The following is a 24,488-nucleotide window of genomic DNA, read 5'->3' as shown; positions in this document are numbered from 1 at the left end:
ACCTATATGTCAGCAACAAACGTCCGTAACTCCAGTTGCCGAGAATTCAGCACCCTCTTCTGCTCTTTTCAGGCACAAGGTGCACATACACATATGTGCAGGCAAAACATTCATACACATGAAATAAATCTTTTTTTCTTAAGTTCAACTTCATCCTTGTGTAATACAGTATGGTTGAGACTACTCGGAGATATATAAGATGCTGTCTCAAAAGTAAATAAAAATAAAAGATGTTTTTAATAAAAATAATATTTATTGATATATACTGTACATGTAGTCTAAAATATCACCCAGGTAGGCACAGAGAGCAGGAACTGAGACTACGAACAAATTTTAGTGAAAAGGTAACTTTGAGAAGAAAAAGTAATTGTTTTCCATTTCCTTGACCCTGCAGCTTATGGCAACTACCAATCTATATTCTGCTTGTAGATTGACCTATTTTATACGTTTCTTTAGTTTGTTTTGTTTTGTTTTGTTTTTTATTAGATTTTTTTATTTGAATTTCAAATGTTATTACTTTTCCGGGTTTCCCGGACATAAACCCCCTATCCCATCCCCCTACCCATCTTCTATAAGGGTATTCCTCTCCTCACCCACCCCCCCTTACCAGCCACCCCAACATTTCCCTACACAGGGGGTGGGGAGGTCCAAACTTGGCAGGACCAAGGGCTTCTTCTTCCATTGGTGCCCAACAAGGCCTTCCTCTGTTACATATGCAACTGGAGCCATGGGTCAGGCCATGTATAGTCTTTGGGTAGTGGTTCAGTCCCTGGGAGCTCTGGTTGGTTGGCATTGTTGTTCTTATGGGGTTGCAAACCCCTTCATCTCTTTCAATCCTTTCTCTAATTCCTCCAACAGGGGTCCCGTCTCAGTTCAGTTGTTTGCTGCTAGCATTCATCTCTGTATTGGACATGCTCTGGCTGTGTCTCTCAGGAGACAGCTATATCCTGTTCCTGTCAGCATGCACTTCTTAACTGCATCAATCTTATCTAGTCTTGGTGACTAAATATATATGGGGCACAAGTCGGGCAGGCTCTGACTGGCTGTTCCTTCAGTCACTGTCCCAAACTCTGCTTCTATATCCCCTCCTATGAATATTTTTGTTCCCCCTTTTAAGAAGGACTGAAGTATCCGCACTTTGGTCATCCTTCTTCTTGAGCTTCATGTGGTCTGTGTATTAGATCTTGGGTGATTCGAGCTTTTGGGCTAATATCCACTTATCAGTGAGTTCATACCATGTGTGTTTTTCTGTGATTGGGTTACCTCACTCAGGATGATACTTTCTAGTTTCAAGCCATTTGCCTATGAATTTCATAATGTCATTGTTTTTGATAGCTGAGTAATATTCCATTGTGTAGATGTACCACATTTTCTGTATCCATTCCTCTGTTGAAGGGCATCTGGGTTCTTTCCAGCTTCTGGCTATTATAAATAAGGCTGCTATGAACATAGTGGAGCACGTGTCTTTGTTGTATGTTGGAGCATCTTTTGGGTATATGCCCAGGAGAGGTATAGCTAGGTCCTCAGGTAGTGGAATGTCCAATTTTCTGAGGAACCTCCAGACTGATTTCCAGAATGGTTGTACAGTCTGCAGTCCCACCAACAATGGAAGAGTGTTCCTCTTTCTCCGCATCCTTGCCAGCATTTGTTGTCATCTGAGTTTTTATCTTAGCCATTGTGACCGGTGTGAGGTGGAATCTTGGAGTTGTTTTGATTTGCATTTCCCTGATGACAAAGAATGTTGAACATTTATTTAGGTACTTCTCAGCCATTTGATATTCCTCAGCTGAGAATTCTTTGTTTAGCTCTCTACCCAATTTTAATAGGGTTATTGGGTTCTCTGGAGTCTAACTTCTTGAGTTCTTTGTACATTTTGGATATTAGCCCTCTATCAGATGTAGGATATATTGGTAAAGATCTTTTCTCAATATGTTGGTTTCCATTTTGTCCTAATGACAGTGTCCTTTGCCTTACAGAAGCTTTGAGGTTTTATGAGGTCCCACTTGTCCATTCTTGATCTTAGAGCATAAGCCATTGGTGTTTTGTTCAGAAAAATTTCCCCAGTGCCCATGTGTTCAAGACTCTTCCCCACTTTTTCTTCTATTAGTTTGAGTGTATCTAGTTTGATGTGAAGCTCCAAGATCCACTTAGACTTAAGCTTTGTACCAGGCGATAAAAATGGATCAATTTGCTTTCATCTACATGCTGACCTCTAGTGGAACCAGCATCATTTGTTGAAAATGCTGTCTTTTTTCCACTGGATGATTTTAGCTCCTTTGTAAAGGTCAAGAGACCATAGGTGTGTGTGTGTGTTCATTTCCGGGTCTTCAATTCTATTCCACTGGTCTATCTGTATCAATACCATGCAGTTTTTATCACTATTGCTCTGTAATACAGCTTAAGGTCAGGGATGATGATTCCCCCAGAAGTTGAGTATAGTTTTCGATATCCTGGGTTTTTTGTTATTCCAAATGAATTTGCAAATTGCTCTTTCTAACTCTATGAAGAATTAAGTTGGGATTTTGATGGGGATTGCATTGAATCTGTAGATTGCTTTTGGCAAAATGGCCAGTTTTACTATATTAATCCTGCCAATCCATGAGCATGGGAGTTCTTTCCATATTCTGAGATCTTCAATTTCTTTCTTCAGAGACTTGAAGTTCTTGTCATACGGATCTTTAACTTGCTTGGTTAAAGTCACACCGAGGTATTTTATATTATTTGGGACTATTGTGAAGAGTGTCATTTTCCTAATTTCTTTCCCAGCCTGTTTATCCTTTGAGTAGAGAAAGGCTTTGTTTGAGTTAATTTTATATTCAGCCACTTTGCTGAAGTTGTTTATCAGGCTTAGTAATGCTCTGGTGGAACTTTTGGGGTCACTTAAATATACTATCATATCATCTGCAAGTAGTGATATTTTGACTTCTCCCTTCCCAATTTGTATCCTTTTGACCTCCTTTTGTTGTCTGATTGCTCTGGCTAGGATTTCAAGTACTATAAGTAGGGAGAGAGTTGGCAGCCTTGTCTAGTCCCTGATTTTAGTGGGATTGCTTCAAGTTTCTCTCCAGTTAGTTTGATATTACCTACTGGGTTGCCTATATAGCTTTTACTATATTTAGGTATGGGCCTTGAATTCCTGATCTTTCCAGGACTTTTATCATGAAGGAGTGTTGAATTTTGTCAAGGCTTTCTCAGCATCTAATGAAATAATCATGTGGTTTTTATCTTTGAGTTTGTTTATATAGTGGATTACATTGATGGATTTCCATATATTGAACCTTCCCCCTAATCCCTGGGATGAAGTCTACTCGATCATGATGGATGATCATTTTGATGTGTACTTGGATTTGGTTTGTGAGAATTTTATTGAGTATTTTTGCGTTGATATTCATAAAGGAAATTGGTCTGAAGTTCTCTTTCTTTTTTGGGTCTTTGTGTGGTTTAGGTATAAGCATAATTGTGGCTTCATAGAAGGAATTCGGTAGCGCTCCATCTGTTTCTATTTTGTGGAATAGTTTGGATAGTATTGGTATGAGGTCTTCTATGACCTCATAGAATTCTGCACTGAACCTATCTGGTCCTGGGTTCTTTTTGTTTAGGAGACTTATAATAATTGCTTCTATTTCTTTAGGAGTTATGGGGTTGCTTAAATGGTTTATCTGTTCCTGATTTAACTTTGGTACCTGGTATTTGTCTAGAAAAATGTCTATTTCCTCAAGATTTTCCAGTTTTGTTGAAAGTAGGCTTTTGTAATAGGATCTGATGATTTTTTTAATTTCCTCAGATTCTGTTGTTATGTCTCCCTTTTCATTTCGATTTTCATTTCTGATTTTGTTAATTTGGACACACTCTCTGTGCCCTCTGGTTAGTCTCAATAAGGATTTATCTATCTTGTTGATTTTCTCAAAGAACCAACTTTTGGTTCTGTTGATTCTTTGTATGGTCCTTTTTGTTTCTACTTGGTTGATTTCAGCCCTGAGTTTGATTATCTCCTGCCTTCTACTCCTCTTGAGCATATTTGCTTCTTTTTGTTCTAGAGCTTTTAGGTGTGCTGTCAAGCTGCTGACATATGCTCTCTCCTGTTTCTTTCTGCAGGCACTTAGAGCTAGGAGTTTCCCTCTTAGCAATGCCTTCATTGTATCCCGTAAGTTTGGATATGTTGTGCCTTCATTTTCATTAAATTCTAAGAAGTCTTTAATTTCTTTCTTTATTTCTTCCTTGACCAAATTATCATTGAGTAGAGCATTGTTCAACTTCCACGTATATGTGAGCTTTCTGTCATTTTTGTTGATATTCAAAACCAGCCTTATTCCGTGGTGATCTGATAGGATGCATGGGATTATTTCTATCTTCCTGTATCTGTTGAGGCCTGTTTTGTGACCGATTATATGGTCAGTTTTGGAGAAGGTACCATGAGGTGCTGAGAAGAAGGTGCATTTTTTTGTTTTAGGATGAAATGTTATAAATATATATAAATATCTGTTAAGTTCCTTTGGGTCATAACTTCTGTTAGTTTCTCTATGTCTCTGTTTGATTTCTGTTTCCATGACCTGTCCAATGATAAGAGTGGGGTGTTGAAATCTCCTACTATTATTGTGTGAGGTGCAATGTGTGATTGCATAAAAGTTTCTTTTATGAATGTAGGTGCCCTTGCATTTGGAGCATAAAGTTCATCTTGGTGGCTTTTTTCTTTGATGAATATGAAGTGTCCTTCCTTACCTTTTTTGATGACTTTTGGTTGAAAGTCGATTTTATTCGATATTAGAATGGCTACTCCAGCTTGTTTCTTCGGGCCATTTGCTTGGAAAATTGTTTTCCAGCCTTTCACTCTGAGGTAGTGTCTGTCTTTGTCTCTGAGGTGTGTTTCCTGCATGCAGCAAAATGCTGGATCCTGTTTAGGTATCTAGTCTGTTAGTCTATGTCTTTTTATTGGGGAATTGAGTCCATTTTGATGTTAAGAGGTATTAAGGAAGAGTGATTGTTGCTTCTTGTCATTTTCATATTTGGAGGTGGAATTATGTTTGTGTGTCTCTCTTCTTTTTGTTTTGTTGCAAGGTGATTACTTTCTTGCTTTTTTTTTCTTTTTTTCGGAGCTGGGGACCGAACCCAGGGCCTTGCACTTGCTAGGCAAGCGCTCTACCACTGAGCTAAATCCCCAACCCCACTTTCTTGCTTTTTTCTAGGGTGTAGTTTCCCTCCTTGTGTTGCAGCTTTCCATCTCTTATCCTTTGTAGGGCTGGATTTGTAGAAAGACATTGTGTAAATTTGGTTTTGTTATGGAATAACTTGGTTTCTCCATCTCTGTTAATTGAGAGTTTTGCTGGATATAGTAGCCCGGGCTGGCATTTGTGTTCTCTTAGGGTCTGCATGATATCTGTCCAGGATCTTCTGGCTTTCATGGTCTCTGGTGAGAAGTCTGGTGTAATTCTTATAGGTCTGCCTTTATATGTTACTTGAATTTTTTCCCTTACTGCTTTTAATATTCTTTCTTTGTTTTGTGCATTTGGTGTTTTGACTATTATGTGACAGGAGGAAATTCTCTTCTGGTCCAATCTATTTGGAGTTCTGTAGGCTTCTTGTATGTTTATGGGCACCTCTTTCTTTAGGTTGGGGAAGTTTTCTTCTATGATTTTGTCGAAGATATTTACTGGCCCTTTAAGTTAGGAGTCTTTGCTCTCTTCTATACTTATTATCCTTAGGTTTGGTCTTCTCATTGTGTCCTGGATTTCCTGAATGTTTTGGGATTTCCTGAATCTTTTTGCATTTTGCTTTTTCTTTGATTGTTGTGCCAATATTTTCTATGGTATCTTCTGCCCCCTGAGATTCTCTCTTCTATCTCTTGTATTCTGTTTATGATGCTTGCATCTATGACTCCTGATCTCTTCCCTAGGTTTTCTATCTCCAGGGTTGTCTCCCTTTGTGTTTTCTTTATTGTTTCTATTTCCATGTTTAGATCCTGGATGGTTTTGTTCAATTCCTTCACCTGTTTGGTTGTGTTTCCCTGTAAGTCTTTAAGGGATTTTTGTGTTTCCTCTCTAAGGGCTTCTATTTGTTTACTTGTGTTCTCCTGCATTTCTTTAAGGGAGTTATTTATGTCTTTCTAAAAGTCCTGCATCATCATCATCATAAAATGTGATTTTATTTCTAAATCTTGCTTTCCTAGTGTTTTTGGTTATCCAGTATTTGCTTTGGGGGGAGAGCTGGACTCTGATGTTGCCAAGTAGTCTTGGTTTTTGTTGCTTAGGTTCCTGTACTTGCCTCTTGCCATTAGGTTGCCTCTGGTGTTAGCTTGTCTTGCTGTCTTGGATAGTTGCTTGACCCTCCCATAGGCCTGTGTGTCAGCACTCCTGTAGACTTTTTTTTTCCCAGCAGGATATGGGAACAGAGAGCTCTGCTCTCAGGTGTGTAGGCACTCCTGATGACTGGCTTTTAATTCTTGGTGCAGGCAGAAAACCAAATGGTCCTGCCCCTGACTGCTCCTAGGTCCCTGTGCCTGGGGGGAACAGATGGCACTAGGCGATTTCCTCTTGGGTCCGGAATGTGGGCCGAGAGTAGTCTCCTCTGATTTCTCAGGAGTGTCCGCACTTCTGAGGGTCCAGCTCTCTCCCATCATGGGATTTGTGTTCAGAGAGCTGTGTGAGCGGTTCAGTTCAGTTGCAGGCGTTCCTGCTGCTGACTGCCCTTATAGTACTGAATCCAGAGGCACTATGCAGTTTTCTCTTGGGCCAGGGATGTGGGAGAGGTGGACAGAAGTGATGGACTGTCTTGCGGTCTCAGGATTGTCCGAACATCTGGGCATTCAGCTCTGTCCCCCATGGGATTTGGGTCTATTTTATACATTTCAAAAAATGGAATTATATATAGTCATGCCTAGCTGGTCTGTCATGTGGCATATTTATATGGAAGAGTTATAACATACCAACATGCCCACAATACAATTTAGTTTCATCACAGAGTAAGCTATTAAGATTTGTAAAAGATTTTCTTTTTTTCCTATTTATTTCACGATCTTAAGTCTGTAGCTCAGGGTGGCCCTTGAAGAAACCCTCTTACCTCTGTCTTTCAACTATTGGGATTGCACCAATGAGCCAGCTCAAATGGTCAGAGGCATGTTCTATGACTCTCCCACAGAGCTAACACTCATTTATCTATTACCATACGTTACTGTGCACAACTGTTGATACAGCTGGCTATGATTTTTTTTGGGGGGGTGCGGATATTCCAAGTTAGTTTGAACTGTGGGGATGTGACAGCCAGCCCTTAAAGATGGCACTGTGTTTTTGCCTGGCCAGAAATGAAGTTCTCCATCTTGGTTGTTAGAGTGCTCAGACCTGACTGTAATTTACAAAGGTTCCCTGTTAAGGCTAAAGACATTGAATATGGAGCCAAGCCTCCCTTAAGACCTTTTGCTCTGAAATGCCTGGGAGCTCCTAGAGGGCAGCACAAGAGGTAGGAACAGGACAGTGAGCTGTGAGACATAACAGCTGCCTTTGCCTCTGTAAGACCTGCTTAGTGCTGTGGGGAAGGTATGGAATGGTCTCTGTTGTTTGCTTGTTTGGAGACAGGGTTTCTCTGTGTAGCCCTGGCTGTCCTGGAACTCACACTATAGACAAGGCTGGCTTCAAACTCAGAGATCCACCTGCCTCTGCCTCCGGAGTGCTGGGGTTAAAGACATGCACCATCACCACACAGCGACATGGTAGGTTTATTACTCTATAGCAGAGGGAAAAACCAACCGAGAAAAGCAAAAGAGTTTTCCTGCCCAGCTGTGGATGCCATGTCTGACTGTAAAGGAGACCTTTCTGAGGTCCGTCTTTAAAACCCCACCTTAAACCCACTTGCTGCTTGGCAAGAATAAAATTACTTAATCAAAATTTGGATTGAGTCTGTCTTTGGTCTTTCCCAGTGGATTCAAATGCCACAGTCGGGACAAAGCCAGTTACTCTGTTCTCTGGCTTGTAAAGTGGTTGTTTTTCAATGTGCTGCCATGCGACAGGCCCTTTGGCTAATATGAGGAAAGAGTGTTATTCTGAATGTAACATCCTACTAAAATAGAATAAAGAAGAAAAGACCAATTATTAGATCGTTAGATTCTGGTTCATTGCTTTTTTTTTTTTTTTTTTTTTTTTTTTTGTAATTCACTCAGAGCACTGCTTGAACTGACTACTTACTTATAGCATGACCCCCTTGTTACCTAGAACAGAATGACCCAGAGAAACAGCTGAAAGAATAGGTAATCGCCCTTAACAACCAACTACAAAAGCTCAGCCCGCAGACAGCAGCTTTAAATGAAAACACTATGCTTAGTTTTCAGTTTGAATGTGGATGAACACTCTGGGCCAGATCTGATTTCCTGGTGGACCATGTCATCGTTCATCTTGTTAAAAATCTGATATGTACGTCCCTCTACTAAATGTTCTCCCCAGTGAGGGGACGGCTGATGAGTTGAGGTGAGGAAATAGGGAAAAAGGTAGATTAGGAAAACTAACAACAGTAATGAAGACAACAGCGTCATTGCAGGCAGTGGAGTTAGGCCCATCTCCCCTCGGTCTCCTCACCCAAAGTGCTTGGATGCACAGCCTTCTTTGTCAGCGTTTTACTCTGGTTTTTCACTTTTAAATAATCTTAAAACTAAAACATTAAACCAGAGACAGTACCACTATACACCGTTTACATACCCGGTGCGTTGCATGTTTCAGTCAGGTTAAGATCAACTGTCTCCTCAAACATTTGTTCCCTCTTTAGTGGTGAGACGATCAAAAAACCCTTCAAGCTTTTTGAAATGCACACTGCAGTATGGGCAACACGGCCCTGCTTTAAAATAAGCTGGGTGGGGCTGAAGAGGCGTCTAAACTATTAAGAGCACTTGGCTGCTCTTCCCGAGGGGTGCTGCGTTTCCAGCAATCCATCAGGCAGTTCTCTAATTCCGGCTCCAGGGGATGCACGCTCTCAGCTGGCTTCCGGAGGCACCTGCATTTACGTGCCGATGTGTCACGGACGCATTTATATAAGTAAATAATAAAAGAACTGTACGGCTAAAAATAAAATTAAAAAAAAAAAAAAAGATCTAGGTGGTTTGGGGCCCTGACCATTTCGCACAGTGGGCGCCCCGCCCACAACAGTCATAACTTCGCGCCGCGGCCCCGCCCACATGTCTGGTTAGCCCCGCCTACACATGGCCGGGGCTTCCTGCTGCCGGGTCTCGTCTTTGGTCATCTAGGGCTTACTCTCCCGTCTGTCCAGTGCATAATCGAGCTTGCGGGCCCCGCGCTCCCAGGCATGTGGGCCAGCGTCGCGGGGCTGAGAGGCTCCTGCGCGGGGCTGCAGGCTCTGCGGGGCAGCTACAGGGCCGCGCTTCTTCCCAGCAGCTCGCTGGCCCTGCACACCTCGGTCACCTCCTGCGGAAGCAAGAACTTGCTCAAGAAATTTGCTTCGAAAACCAGGTATGCACCGATCAGGGTCCTCTGCGGGCCTGGTCGCCTGGTGCACGGTTGGATGGAGGCAGTTTCTACAGTGAACCGATGTCTTTGAGGGGTTGAGCCGGGACCATGGGGACAGGTATCGGTTCATGTTATTATTATTGGCAGATCACCTGCAGTTTGACCCTTGACAATTTACACGTTCCCTTCACACTTTAAGTTTATTTTTGTACAGGGTTAAGCCTCCTGAAACCTCACAGTGCGGAAAATTTGTCTTAATTAGATATTTTTAATAATAAAGATATAAGACACTTTGATTTGGCTGGGCAGTGGCACTTGGGAGGCAGAGATAGGCGGATCTCTGATCTGAGTTCAAGGCCAGCCTGGTCTATAGTATGAGTTTCAGGGTAGTCAGGACTAAGCAGAGAAGCTGTGTCTCCAAAAACAAGAAAAAGGGTTTTGTTTATGCTTGTTTTTTAAATTTCCACAGCATCTTAGAACTACCAAGTGTGTTAGGCCAGTTATATTTTGGGGGGTTTGTTTTAACAAATGATTTTACAGGTGGTTTTCGGCTTATGAAGAAGTGCAGAGTTCTGAGTCTGGTCTCAGACACTCTATCAGAACTTAATGTGCTATTCTTAATGTCTTACTATGTCCTATCCAGACACAGTAGCTTGTGGTCAGTCTTTCCATGTTTGACAGCTGTAACAGTTCTGGAGAATCCAGGTCGTGTGGTTGCACACTGCTGGAATTCGGTATTTTCTTCATGGTTATATGTGGGTTGTGGACTTGGGGGAAAAGTAACACAGGAAAAGCACCATTTTATCCATCTTATAGGTGTATACAGCTGTGAGCTTCTTACCATTTTATCCTGTCTTTTCTTTTTTAAAAAAAGATTTATTTATTTAATGTTTGTGAGTGAGTACACTGTCGCTGTCTTCAGACACAGCAGAAGAGGGCATCAGATCCCATTACAGATGGTTGTGAGCCACCATGGGATGGCTGGGATTTGAACTCAGGACCTCTAGGAAGAGCGGTTAGTGCTCTAACCACTGAGCCATCTGTCCAGCCCCATTTTATCCTGTCTTATCCAGTGATGTCCATAGCCAGTGTGCTCTCTACTGTTCTGGGGATCAGCTGTCCCGTTTGTCACTTTTGGGAGGAAGTTGCTGAGTGTAGCCCCTGATCTTAAGAGGTGAAGAATTATCGTCATGGCTTCTTTGGGGTTCTTTGTGGGGGATTCCTCCTTCATTTATTAATCCGTCTATCAGTGTGGACTTGCGGTTAGCAGCCATTGTTTTATTTTGCTGCAAGCGCTCCATCTTTGGGCATCAGCAGCCCCTCAACCCCTTTGTTCTCTTGGCACACCCCATGTGTAGAGCCGTTGCTTTCTGGCACTTCAAGATGTCTTAAGCTCTCCTTACGTATGCCCTCTTCAACCCTGAGAGTCCGCCATTCTTATGAGGAGCCCAGGCTACTGGAAGGTTCTGGAAAACATGGTCTGGGAGCGGTACGCTCACTTTTACTGTTACATCTGGCCTTTGGTCCCTCTACTTACCAGCATTTTGTACTTGTCTGGGCATTTGCCCCCTTTCCCTACTCTCCTGGAACTCGCTCCTGTTCTAGTAGTGAGAAGTGAGGCTTCCCTCAATTCCCTAAGGGTTCAGTGCAGCACACCAGAACCATCAACCTTCATCTTCATGAATGACCAACGAGGCACAGCGCTTTCGTGAAGTTTGGAGATAAAATCTTAACGGCCTGTCTGTCTGTCCTTCCCCTGTAGATAGACACTAGTCAAAATTACAGGGCAAAGTGTCTTCTGTCCCATCCCCCATAGCCATGTTGTTGTCTACTAAACTTCAGTAGTTGTTAGGGTCCCATTAACACACCCCTGTGTCCAATGAAAGCACCTATACTTGAAGCGTCACAGCCTTTTGATGTAGTTTATGCAAAACTTCTTTTAACTTGTCATAGCTATCTCATGTAATTTATTTAAAAAGGAGCCCCCATCTCTTTTTAAGGATGTCTTTTATGCATATGCGTTTCTCTCTCTCTCTCTCTCTCTCTCTCTCTCTCTCTCTCTCTCTCTGTGTGTGTGTGTGTGTGTGTGTGTGTGTGTGTGTGTGTGTGGTTTTTCAAGACAGTTTCTCTGTGTAACAGGCAGCTCTGACTGTCTTGGGACTTACTCTGTAGACCAGGCTGGCCTCTGACTCACAGAGATCCACTTGGCTCTCCATCTTGGGTGCTGGATTTAAAGGTGTCCAATGCCAACACTCGACCTCGTACCTGAGTGGTGGTGGCGCATGTCTTTAACCCAAACACTCGGAGGCAAAGGCAACATCTCTTGAATTCAAGGCCAGAAAAACAAACAAACAGAAAAGGATCTATTTCTGTGAGTATTTTGCCTGCATGTATGTTATGTGAGTATTTTGCCTGCATGTATGTTACATGCATTGTGTGCAAGCCTGGTATCTGTGGAGGTCTGAAGCATCTTTCAGATTCCCTGGAACATTGTGAGACACCATGCAAATGCTGGAACTGAACCCAGGTCCCCTGAAAGACTAACTAGTGTCGTTAACTCCTGAGCTGTTTCTCCAGCCTCCCCCTCCCAACCTAATTTCTGTTTGCTTGACACAGAAAGAAGTTTTGGTATGAAGCTCCATCCCTGGGGTCTCACTTGACTCACAAGCCATCCAAGTATGAGTTCCTCACGAAGAACACGTTAAAGAAGACTAGGAAGGAGGACACTATACGCCTAAGGGTCCTGAACGGCCTTCTCCACAAGTCATTGACAGAGCTGCTGTGCACTCCTGAAGTGAGCCAAGAGGTGTATGACCTGAATGTCGAGCTCTCCAAGGTGAGCAGAGGTCAGGGTTTGGGGCAGGAGGGCACAAGCTTAGTTTTGCCTGAAGCCCTGGAACCTTCGGTCTTGGCTTGGGGCTGCAGGTGTCAAATCTGGTTTAAATAGGGGGTCAAGGTGCACAGGTAGAGCTTTTCTGTACCCAGGTGAGGGACCTGTGACAACCCCTTGTCAGCCAGGGGATGAGATGAAGCATTAGAAGTACTTAGGAATGTCGTGGGGTTTCCACACGGCTGTTGTCTTTATAAAGATAGTGAGGGGCCCTCATCTTTCCTGGAAGGGGCTGTGAGCCGTGCTGTGAGGTACATGGGGCTGAGCTGAGAGAAGGGATGTGAACTTGGGTGTTTGTGACCCTACTTACCCTCTGTGAGTGCTGTGCTCTCTGGCTGGCATCACCAGAATAGGTTGCTAGAGGCGGAGGAAGCTGAGGCTGTTACCTCACATACTGTGTGAGCTGTGCAGTCTGAACCCTCAGTGACGTGCAGCTGGGGGGCATTTCAGGTCTCTGTGACTCCAGACTTCTCAGCCTGCCGAGTGTACTGGAAGACAGGTGTCTCTGCAGAGCAGAACAGGCACACGGAGGCCGTCCTGCAGAGGAGCGCTACCTACATGAGGTGATGGAGTTTGCTTCCCTGAGTAACGCCTTCTCCCCGAACCCTAAGTGCCTTGGCCGTTTGTCTGTAGGTAAACTTGACAACTTCTCATTGAAGATTTTTTGCTTTTAAGGAAAATCTCAGAAGCATCTCCTTGATTCTTAGAGTATAGATTGCATTTTCCTATAAGACCTAATCTAGTCAGATTTCTCACAGGTTTTGTGGGGCTCCACAGGTCTTTTCAGGTCTGTGAGGCAAGAACTATTTTGGCTGCTTCCCTCCCCCCCCCCCCCCCCCGGAGCTGGGGACCGAACCCAGGGCCTTGCGCTTGCTAGGCAAGCGCTCTACCACTGAGCTAAATCCCCATCCCCTATTTTGGCTGCTTTAAAGTTGTCTCTTTGTTCCACTGCTGCCCAAGCTTACTGAGACACACAGGGCCTCATTTTCCCGAAAGCATCCCGGATGACCAAGGAAAAGAGTAAGCACACACCACTGTAAATGTCGGTGCATGGCAGGAAGCACAGGCAGGTCTCTAATGGCTGCTGAGGCTCCCCCAGGGCACCCCGAGGTGAGAGAGTGCCTGCAGCTGCTCAGGTGTAGGGTTTTGGCAGACATCTCTGAAGAACAGACAAGTGAACCACTACGGAGCAGACAGCTGGTCATGCCCAATGCTAGCAGCAAAATTTACCCTCGCAGAATTCGAGTTAGGCTTGATATGTGTGAACTTGATAACCTGAAGAGCTTTAAGTCGGTTCTCGTGGGATCATAACTTCACAAGTGCCACACAGTACTGTGCAGGGTTTCGACCTAATGTCCACCACTTGACCGACATACAAGGTTGTAAGACCACACACGGGGAGAAGGTTGGCCAACCTGACAGACCCTGGTGCATCCTAATGTGATACTGGATTGCGTTGCGTTGCACAGAGGCTCAAAAAAAACGACCCATCCTTTCCAAAGGACGGTTCATACGTTTCCCCTCCCTCGGTTCCTTATCTGTGTAAGGCCACAGTTTCGTGCGTATCTGCAAGAATAGCGACAGGAGGTGCCGAGTGAAGCACTGGCTGGCTGTCCCTCCAGTGCGAACACAGACAAGGCCACTGCTCTCAGCCCCTCTTTAAAAAGTAAGTTTTCCATGAAAAGTATGTGTGTCCACACTTAGTAGGCTTACTGTTTTAATGACTTTTAAAATGTCACTTTTAAGTTTCTCAGATTTAATTTCCAGTGGAGTGACATCCACAGAACAACGTAAACAAAGTTGTTGTCACTCTCGGTGGCTGTTGCAGTCGTGAAGGTCCTGAGACCCAGATGTTGGGAGGGGATGAGCTGCTCGGACATAGTGAAGCTACCCAGCATCTTAGCCAGGGTTCTGTTGCTGGGTGAAACTCATGACCAAAAATCAAGTGGGGAGGAATTACACTTCCACATCGCTGTTCATCATGGAAGGAGTCAGGGCAGGAACTCAAGCAGGGCAGGAACCTGGGGGCAGGAGGTGATGCAGAGGCCATGGAGGGTGCTGCTTGCGGGCTAGCTCCACATGGCTTGCTCAGCCTGCTTTCTTATAGAACCAGGACTCAGCCCAGGATGGCCCCACCCACAGTGGGCTGGGCCCTCTCCCACTGACCACTAATTGAGAAAATGCCCTACAGCTGGACCTCATGGAGGCATTTCATAAACTGAGGCTCCTTCCTCTTTGATGACTCTACATTGTGTCAATGTTGACACAAAGCCAGCCAGTACACTCAGTTTATTCAGTTGAAAATACATACATACATTCATACATACATACATTCATACATATATTCATACATACATACATACATACATTCATACATACATACATATATTCATACATTCATACATACATACATTCATTCATATACTCATTCATACATACATTCATACATACATATATTCATACATTCATACATACATGCATATATTCATACATACATACATATATTCATACATTCATACATAAAGGCAGAAATCCAGCTGGTCATGCATCTTACCATCTCAGAGCCAGATGCCTCCCACAGACTCCAGGAAGAAGACTGTATTGGGAACCCATGTGTGGGATTCGTCTAGCATGCCTGTTTGTCTGGCTGTGTACTGTTTGTCTCATGTTCTGTATGAGGGTCGCTGGGCATCCACTTCCATAGCGAGTGTCTGCAACCATCAAAGAAGGATCAGAAGAAAGTTAGCAGAGCACATCTTTAGACTATTGTGATTGCCCAAAACTTGGTGTCAGAGCTTGAACGGATTGCAGGGCCTAGACCTCAGTGTCTGGTCTCACTGTCCGGTCTGTATCACATTACCGAGCTGTACCAAAACCCTTCATGTCTAGCATGCAGGGATGTCAGGTTGGAGTCCTCGCAGGGAGGACCAGTGAGTACAGGATGCAGTGAGTCCAGTCCAAACAACTTGTTCATTAGGCCTCCGTCGCCTCGGAAGAGTGAAGACCAGCGGTGGTATAGTGCATCCTGTATGATGAGGCAGTATAGAAAAGGTTTCACCTAAGCTCTGCCCCGCCCTCCTTTGCTCCGCCCCTCATTTGCCCCGCTCCTTCCTTTGCTCCGCCCCCTGCTCCATAATGAGCACGTCTCCCTTATTCCTGGTAAATTTGTGAGTTTGATGTAGTTTGGGTTTGGCTCCTCTTCACTAAATGCCATGTTCTCATTCCTCAGGCATCTTCTGATATCTCAGCAAACCCTGAGAAATGTTCCACCCATAGTGTTTGTTCAAGACAAGAGAGACATAGTCCTGGCTGAGGTGAGCTTTTACAATAATTGGCCCTTTTAAAAAAATCTCGCGTACACCAGAATGAGCTTTTATTTATGTGTGTGTTTATCTGCTGACTTATTAGTTTAGAAACTTTATGAATATGGGTGTTTTACCTGCATGTCTGTCTGTCTGTACCACATGCATATATTGCCCTCCGAGGCCAGAAAAGGGCACTTGATCCCAGGAACCAGTGTGTGGGTGCTGGGAATTGAACCCAGATCCTCTGGAAGAGCAGCCAGTGTTCCAAACCACCAAGTCTTCACTCCATTCCTGTGTGTGTTCACCTGTGTGTGTGTGCGCGTGTGTGTGCGCGCATGTGTGTCTTAGTTAGGGTTTCTATGGCTATGGTAAAACACTATGACTATAAGTAACCGGGGAGGGAAGAGCTTATCTCAGCTTAGTTGTATATCACAGTCCCTCGCTGAGGGAAGTCAGGGTAGGAACAGGACAGTAACCTGGAGGCAGGGCTCATGTAGGAGTTTGCTTGTCACCTTCTTCCTCATAGCTAGCTCCCTTATACACCTGAGGGCCACCAACCCAGGGGTAGTGCTACCACAATGGGCTAGGCATCCCCACATCAATTTCCTACTTAAGGAAATGCTCTACATGCTTGCCCATAGGCCAGAAGGTGTCCAGGCCACAGGGACATTTTCTCAGTTGAAGTTTCTTCTTCCCAGGTGTCTCTAGCTTATGTCAGATTGGTATAAGACTAGTCAGCACAGTGGGTGTTGAGGTCAGAGGACACCATTCTACCATGTCTGTTCTGAAGACCCTGCCCAGGTTGTTAGGGCCAGAGAATCGCTGAAGGGAGACCCGAATCTCAAATAGTATGCAAAGGCAGAGTGGTTATTCTGCAGAAATTACCAGCATTCAGGGGTCAACCATTCCTCAAAATGATGACCACCAGAGTAGCTCGCAGGTCCCCTTTTATGTAGGGCTGGGGGAATTTTCCAGAAGTGTTAGATAACCTCTAATACAATTGGCTAGAAGAACAGCAGCAGCATTAGTACAATTTTGATTGGTCACTATGTTAGTTCCATTGTATTTGGGAGACCTTGGAGAGTATCAGAGACCAGCTCACTTCTAGCCTTGTCTCCTCCAGCTAGGTGTCCCAGGAGCTGACTCAGCCCCAGACACTGATCAATGACCTGGGGCCAGGGTCATCACTGATCAATGACCTAGGGCCACGGCCATCACTGATTAACGACCTGGGGCCATCACCCATCAGTGACCCATTGTCAGTGGCTCCCAGGAGCCCAGTATGCTTCCCTGGATTGAATTTTTTATTCCCAAGGTTTTTGGACCTCTCAAGGTCACCAGGCTTGGCTACAAGGGCCTTCGCACTGAACCATCTCCTTTGCCCAAATAATTAGCTTTTTATACTTTACTTTTATACTTTTCTATACTCATTGAGCTTCACTGGGTAAATTTTCATGTTTTGTTGGTTTACTTTCCTTTATTTTTGAGAGTCTCAATGTATAGCCCTGGCTGGCCTAGAACTTGCTATGTAGACCAGACATTCCTTGAACTCACAGAGATCCCCCTGCCTCTGACTCCCAAGTGCTGCTACTTTTGTCTCAGGCCTCTTGGCTCCACAATGGGCTCCTTTGGCTGAGACTGTGGTGATCTCACATCTGTTCTTGCTGTGCTAGGGCTTCCTGTCCGTAAACACTCAAAATTCTGTTGCCAAGTGGAGTTATTTTGCAAAAGCACCTTAGAAATCAGTAAACTTTAGTTATGTAATTCAACCAGTGTTTCTTTTCCTTCTAGACTTGCCTAATGTTACAAATGCAGGGAGCCTCAGTTGTTGTCAGGGAACTTGGGACAAATTAATGGGACAGCGAGGGTGTGAATCTCTGCATTGAGAAGGCACCTGCACTGGTGTTAACTGAAGCCAGCAGACTTGTGCTGGGCAGTGTGCAGGGCTGCTGGACCCTGGACCTGTGGCCGACCATCCCATACCTTCCTTTCAGGTAGATCGGTTACTGGCTGTGGCTGACTTTGGACCCCCAGATGAAAGGGATGACTTGGATGGTTTGAGGTAAGGCATGCAAACATCTTCCTGTTACCTGTGGCCCATGCTTAAGCCACGGCAGCCGCTCAGTCTGTGCCTCTGCTCGCCCACATTGTCCCCTGGCACCTGCCCCTGGACCCAGCACAGGTCTGCATAGTTCTGGGTGGCTGCCTGTATACCTCCCAGCTCAGATGAGGAAACCTGGGGATGCACACATGGTCCAAACAAGCCACTGTCTCTGACTCTGAAGAACCTAGACCAGGATTGCTTTTCTACATCCCGGTCACCCTCAGACAAGGTCGGAAGTGGGAGGATGTAGCCTGGGTCCTATGCAGATGCTTTGCTTCGTGCTTTGGAGCTCGGTCTGGACTCTGTGTGAAGGCTTCTCTCTCCCCACAGGAGCCCCGATGCCCAGGCACCACATGACTCCCCAGAACCAACCACACACCCAAATCTGTGTGGGATTGACCACGAGGCACTGAATAAGCAAATAATGGAGTACAAACGCAAGAAGGAGCGAGGGCTCCAGTGTGTGAGCCTGGCGCCACCATCAGGGCAGGAGCAGGCGCCTGATCCCGCTCATTTGCTCCGAAAGAGAAAGAAGGCCCGATCCCGCCAGCACCAGGATGCTTCCCCCAGAAGCTTCCTTTTGGGTGAGGAGGATGAGGATGAGGACAGCAGCACAGAGTGGGAATGCCACGCCCAGGAGGCTGAGGACGAGTGGGAAGCAGAGGGTGGAGGTGAGGGCGTCCAGCAGGGGCTCGGTGGCAAAAGAGAGCAGGGGTAAGGGGTGGGGCCTCAGAGCTGCCCGCCCCTGCCAGTGGGTCAGACTGGGGACAGAGCCTTTGAGCAGAGGGGAGAGTTTACTTCCGGGTCAGGAGATGGAGGCGGAGCTCCTGGTGCAGGCCGTCCTGCTGTTTGTCAGTCATCTTTCCAGCCGTCGGTACACCCCATCACCTGTCTGGACTCACTGGTTTTCCTCCAGCGTTCATGCATAACTAAAACGGAATCTCGTCACGGAGTGACTCTCAGTCACTCACAGAGGCTGAGCACAGACCCCATAGGACTGCATCTGCAGATCTCCACAGTGAAGACCCTGGTTCCTGATGACTTCTCTTCAAATAAACTATTTTCTCTTTACTCTTGGAGAATTTTGTGTATATGCACAATGTATTTTTAACATATTCGCTTCTCTCCCTTTTAACTATTGTCGGGTTCCCGTTCCCTAAGTCTCCCTCCCAGCTGCACGCGTCACTCAATCTAACCCGTGCTACCCGTTTGTAACATGGGAACGGGGCTGTCACTGGAGCACAGACCACCCAGGAGGGGCTTACACCTCTGCGGCCCCCAAAGAAAACAGACTCTTCCTCCCCCAGCAGCCACCAGCTGCCAGTAGGTCCTAACCTGGAGCTGAGGCATCTGAGCCCACCTCAGCCCTCGCTGAAATAGTGACTGGCTTGATCCTGTGCAGGCAGCCAGCTGCTCTCAGCTCAGAGCCGCAGTGAACTGTCATGTCCAGGAGACTGCTGGGCAACCCTGCTTCCTGACCTCTCCCTCTCCTGAAAATCACTCCGGGAGGTTTGAGGGAGAGAGGGTGTGATGTAGATAGACCCCATTGAGGGCTACAGTGATTCCTGGACTCCAGGCGCTTTGACCAGTCATGTGTCTCTGAGCCCCGCCACCTGCTTCTCTGATGGAGAATCTGACTACACTAATCTGTGGGTAGAAAGAGAAGTGTCTAGAAGGCAGTTCGATTCTATGTCCATCTAGCACAGTGATAGAAGCAAGTTCTCCAGGGCCTGTGACCCCCCCCCCCCCCCCCGGCTTTGGGTTCTTGACCAAGGTTACAGTACCAGGCACGAGTTCCCGTCTGTAAGCGGACCTTAAATCCCATCAGGAAGTACCTGCTTACTGCCATAACGCTCATGCCTCTCTGGATATCTTACCAGGGTGGCCATCGTTATATGGTTCACAGGTCCACAGCTAGGTAAGGTGTCTGATGACTTCCCCCTTTCGGCAGCCTGCCCAGCATCTAGTACTATCAAAGCTAGCCAGCCAGCAGGGACAAAGTATCCAGGTCCCACACCCACTTGAATACCCATGTCCTGTGACCAGCAATAGGGTGTTACCATCAAAATTTGTCGAATAGTTAAGGGAGTGTTTCTGTGGGGAAGTGTCTCCAGAGGCCCCCTTGACCAACAACCTGAAGGCTTTTTTTTTTCTTTTTTTAATTCTCATATAATACACCCCAACAGCGGTATTTCTTCCCTCCTCTCCTCCCAGTCCCTCCCCCACATATCTCCTCTCCCAAAATCCATACCTCCTATGTTTCCCTTCAGAAAAGGGCAGGCCTACCAGGATGTCAAACAGCTATGGCACATCGAGTTGTAATACGACTAGGTAATGGCGGCCCCACCCGCATTGAGGCTGGATGAGGCAACCCAACAGGAAGAATAGGGTCCCAAAAGCAGGAAAAACAGCTTTGTGTGGAGACTGTAACGGAGCAGAGTGAATCACAGGGCGAAGGGCTGCCCAAGTTACCCAGATATGATTACTCTACAGTGACAGAGCTCTGTGCTTCTGACCCCCTCTTCCTCGTGTATTTTCTAAAATGCGTCCCGTGCCAGCTGACCTGCTCTTCGCCACCTAGGGAGTCTGTGGCTCTTGGTCACAAGCTACGCACTGCTCTCGTCTCGCTGAGTCGTTTGTATGAGCTCCAAGGCAGAGGCTCAATTCACTACTTGTTGATGCTGCATCTTGTAAATTATCCTCTGGTTTTTGTTTTGTTTTGTTTTGGTTTGGTTCTTTTTTTCGGAGCTGGGGACCGAACCCAGGGCCTTGCGCTTCCTAGGTAAGCGCTCTACCACTGAGCTAAATCCCCAGCCCCCCTCTGGTTTGTTTTAAACAGCAGAGCCAAGACAAAAGGCTCAACAGCATGAAAAACGTGAAAACCATGGTACTTGGACTGCAGAAAGAACATTAATTCCCAGTGAGCTGAAACAAGATTACAGACTGTGTGCATGGGGCGCTGTTGAGTGGGACTTGGATCCCTCCCTCTGCTTGCGTTCAGATAGCTCCAGGTGCCACAGTGACCTCTGCTCACTCCCAATGACAGCCAGCGACATTCAGCCACCAGCAGTCAGAGCTGGCAGGCTGCTGTCTGTCTTCCAGAACAAATGTCTTTTTCAAGTTTTTATCAAGTCAGCATCTGTAAACATCTCTTAGGTTGATGGCAAAACAATGGCTCCTTGTTACCTCCGGATTCTGTGCGCAGGAAGTCAGCTGCTTGTCATTACACCTTCAGCTGTTCCGAGACCCACACAGAGAATTTGACTCATAACTCAACGTGGACTCCAGCTGAAATGGAGTAAGAGAACATTCTGTATCCGTCTGCCGCTAACCCTCAAATAAGTGTCCTTTTCACGGACTTTTACCTCAGTCACATCTTGGCACAGCTAGTAGTAGTAGTTTTCTTGTTTAAAACAGCTCCAAGCCAGCCATGGTAACACAGACCCATGGTCTTAGTGTGTGGGAGGCAAAGGCAGGAGAATTGAGTTGACAGCCTGGGTTGACAGCAAAACTATCTCAAAAACAAAACAAAGACAACAGGAAAGCTTCAGGCTGTGAGGAGGTGTGTACCTGTCAGGCCCACCCATAACACTCTCACCTAGACTCTAGTTATACACAGTAGCACGGTTTAAATTGTTACATGCAGCCTCAAGACTATACCCTGAGCGAGAGTGCGGGGCCTGCTCCGTGATGCCCAGCACCTCAGGGTCGTAAATGTTGCCGTTGTCGAACACCTGCTGGATGATCAGCCTAACGGAGGAGGGGGAGATGTTCAGCAGTGTGGCTTCACCGACTCCTACCTTGTCTCCAGTCTTTATCAGCTGCACAACACTCAGAATTCCTGGAGATTTTAGTGGTGATGCCCAAAGCTTGGAAGAAAGAGGTCTTCTCTGGCCCCAGACCAATGTTCTGAGCATGCGCAGTGACCTCACATGGAGCGATGGCACCGGCTCGCCCAGCAGCTGGCACCTTATTGGCCAGGCGCATAGCCTAATCTCGGTGAGGTCCTCCTTGGTGAACACGAAGCCCACGTTCCCCCGGATGTGAGGCAGCAGTTTCTCTAGAGCTCGGTTGTTCTCCAGGTGGCCCAGGATGGCTTTGCGCATCATGGCGTTCTTGCCCATCAGCACCACAGCCTTCCCTCAGAGGGACATGCGGATCTGCTGCATCTTCTTGGAGCCCACATTGTCTGCTCCCACAATGAAGCATTTTGGGTAATCATCCAAAAGTTGGATGATCTTAAGGAAGTCGCCCTGTCTTTCCTGGGCGTCACACCAGTGCGTCAGGGATTGCCACGCGGGGTTTAAAGACGACGTCACTCTAATGAGGATGCCTGATGAGAGCCTTTTTTTTTTTTTTTTTTTTTTTTTTTGGTTCTTTTTTTCGGAGCTGGGGACCGAACCCAGGGCCTTGCGCTTCCTAGGTAAGCACTCTACCACTGAGCTAAATCCCCAGCCCCCCCCCCTTTTTTTTAAAGACAGTTTTTTTTTGTTTGTCCCTGGCTGTCCTGGAACTAACTCCATAGGCCAGGTTGGCCTCCTGCCTCTGCCTCCAGAGGTCTGGGATAAAAGGCTTGTGCCACCACTCCAGGGCTGGTTCAAGCCCACGTCCAGTGACCCACTTAAGGACACACCTACTCCAAGAAGGCCATCGTACTCCAACAGGCCACATCTCCTAATCCTTGAGTAACGCCACGCCCTGATGATCAAGCATTCAAATCTATGAGCCAATGGGGGCCATTCTTAGTCAAACCACCACATACTCGTACCTGTTGACCACTCTTCCGCAGTGGGACGTGATGCCTTTACTGGAGCGGGAGGTGGGGGAGGTGGGGAGGTAGCGGGTGGGAGGATGGTGGGGTGAGAAGTGGGAGGGGACTTGGGGGGAACTGGGTGGCAGAGATGTGGGCTGATCCCCTTTGAGAAGCAGGGCTCAGCACCTGCTGGCTAAAGTGGCTCCTGCTATACCCAGGTAGTTCTGACACCAGGTACACTGACTAGCTCTCTAGGTGGTGTCCAGTACAGTGAACTGACACCAAGTCATGCCAGATCTTCGTGGGCGGAGTATATCGCGTGCGTGCGTGCGTGCGTGCGTGTGTGCGCGTGTGTGGGTGTCTATTTGTCTGTCTGTGTCTGCGTGCATATGTGTGACCTTTTCAATCACATTCTACGTCATTTGAGATAGGGTCTCCTGTTGAACCTGTACTTAGGCTAACTGGTCCAGTGAGCCCCCAGAGACCCCCGTCTCATACTTTCTCGAAGCACTGGGGTGACACATCCATGATACCACACCTGGGTTTACACGCCTGCTGGAAATCCAAACTCGGGTCTTCCTGCAAGCGCTAGAGTCACCTCCCCGGCACTCCAGCACCTGACCCAGTTCGTAAAGTCAAGAGTCCAGTGTTCTAAAGATGGCTTAACATCATGACTCTGAGCAAGCGTCCTTGGGAAGCAGCAGCTCCCACGTGTGTTCTCTTTAACCTACTCAGCTGCTTGTCATGTTATCTGAAACAAGTACCCTATGTGTATTTTTTTTTTTCGGAGCTGGGGACCGAACCCAGGGCCTTGTGCTTGCTAGGCAAGCGCTCTACCGCTGAGCTAAATCCCCAGCCCCCCTCTGTGTATTTCTATAGCCTTACTTCCATGTTGGGCTTTATGACCCCACGGAGGGACACCTAACGATATTTTTATACCCAGCTTGGTAGAACCTGCCCCAGATTAGGGGTGACCCCATTGCTTTCAGCCTTGCTACAACCTCAGGTTGAGGGACGGGATTCTAGCATGCCTTCTTGTTGCCGTCACTGTCCTCTAGTTGTGAGCAAGACTTTGTCCTTGCTCTGGCCACTCACAACTGAGACCTTCCTGTGACTTCGAGCAGCAGGGAGGGCTCTGAAACTCTGTTTGTTGCCTGGGCATGTCCTCCCATAAGGCTCCCTGTGGCCAGAAAATTTGTCATACTGGATCTCTGAACCTCTATGAGGAGGCACACGTGCCAGATACAGGAGGGGCCGTTTCAGATTGCCCTTGCTGCTTGGCGGAGGAATTGGACCTGGTGTTCCCTGGGGCGCTCTGTGTCTGTGATCAGCCCCGGCACAGCAGAAGCCATCTGCCAATCCCTCTACCAAGACCCAGCGCAATACCCAGAGGGAATCCAACATGGCACTGTGTTGAAACACGGTCCAAGAACTGAGTCACGTCAGAAGAGTTGTGAGTGCGTGTGAGAAAATCCCAAGAAACCCAGGCAAGAGTCTCGTGACCTAAATTTCCTCAGAACTGTGGACGTGCCCTTGGAATGAGCTTTCATGCCTCTCCCAAGCCGAGTGGAGAGCACTGAGTTCCCTTCGTATTACTCTACAGCTGGCTTTTGTCACTGTTCACACGCCTCTACGGAAAAACATATATGTGTATTTCTCGCTGTATGCGGTTTGCCCTTGTGATTGTACGCTTTCCTCATGGGACTCCTCTTAACCCTCAGAGTAAAAAGTTGACGGGCGTTCCGTCAACTTGGTGCTGGGTATAAAAATATCGTTAGTAAAAAGTTGGCTACTGCGTTAGGTTTTAGTCAGCCTCATTTTTAGACTCCAGTCTCCCAGGTTCCACCCCCTCCACTCACTCTGACATATTCTACACTTAGCACAACATAGTCCCTTATCCTGATTAGAGTCCTATGTTCAGACATTATCACTCGCCTCAACGTTGACTCTACATGGACACCTAGACCCACAGCCTGTCACAGCCTCTCACACCAGA

At 46.5% G+C, this 24,488-nt stretch overlaps 1 protein-coding gene and 1 pseudogene across 1 annotated transcript; one reads left to right on the top strand and one right to left on the bottom strand.

Annotated features, from left to right (window-relative positions):
- The first annotated feature begins 9,171 nt into the window (after window positions 1-9,171).
- Window positions 9,172-18,818, top strand: Rbfa (ribosome binding factor A). Its single transcript, NM_001398654.1, has 6 exons — window positions 9,172-9,443; window positions 12,057-12,276; window positions 12,781-12,893; window positions 15,560-15,644; window positions 17,630-17,697; window positions 18,070-18,818. Exons 1-6 carry the CDS (start codon window positions 9,280-9,282, stop codon window positions 18,455-18,457), a joined length of 1,038 nt encoding a protein of 345 aa, NP_001385583.1. The 5' UTR covers window positions 9,172-9,279; the 3' UTR covers window positions 18,458-18,818.
- A 1,823-nt stretch (window positions 18,819-20,641) lies between these two features.
- LOC108348740 (60S acidic ribosomal protein P0 pseudogene) lies at window positions 20,642-23,020 on the bottom strand (annotated as a pseudogene).
- Window positions 23,021-24,488: the final 1,468 nt, after the last annotated feature.

This window comes from Rattus norvegicus, chromosome 18 (genome assembly GCF_036323735.1).
Source record: "Rattus norvegicus strain BN/NHsdMcwi chromosome 18, GRCr8, whole genome shotgun sequence".
In the NCBI taxonomy this organism is placed as follows: domain Eukaryota; kingdom Metazoa; phylum Chordata; class Mammalia; order Rodentia; family Muridae; genus Rattus; species Rattus norvegicus.
Note: the sequence above shows the minus strand (reverse complement) of the source record. Positions and strands in the feature narration are given on the sequence as shown.

Coding starts and splice junctions, on each gene's coding strand:
- Rbfa (NM_001398654.1), top strand. CDS start 9,280: ATGTGGGCCAGCGTCGCGGGGCTGAGAGGCTCCTGCGCGGGGCTGCAG. Junction 12,277..12,780: donor TGAATGTCGAGCTCTCCAAG/GTGAGCAGAGGT, acceptor GGGGCATTTCAG/GTCTCTGTGACTCCAGACTT. Junction 12,894..15,559: donor AGGAGCGCTACCTACATGAG/GTGATGGAGTTT, acceptor CTCATTCCTCAG/GCATCTTCTGATATCTCAGC.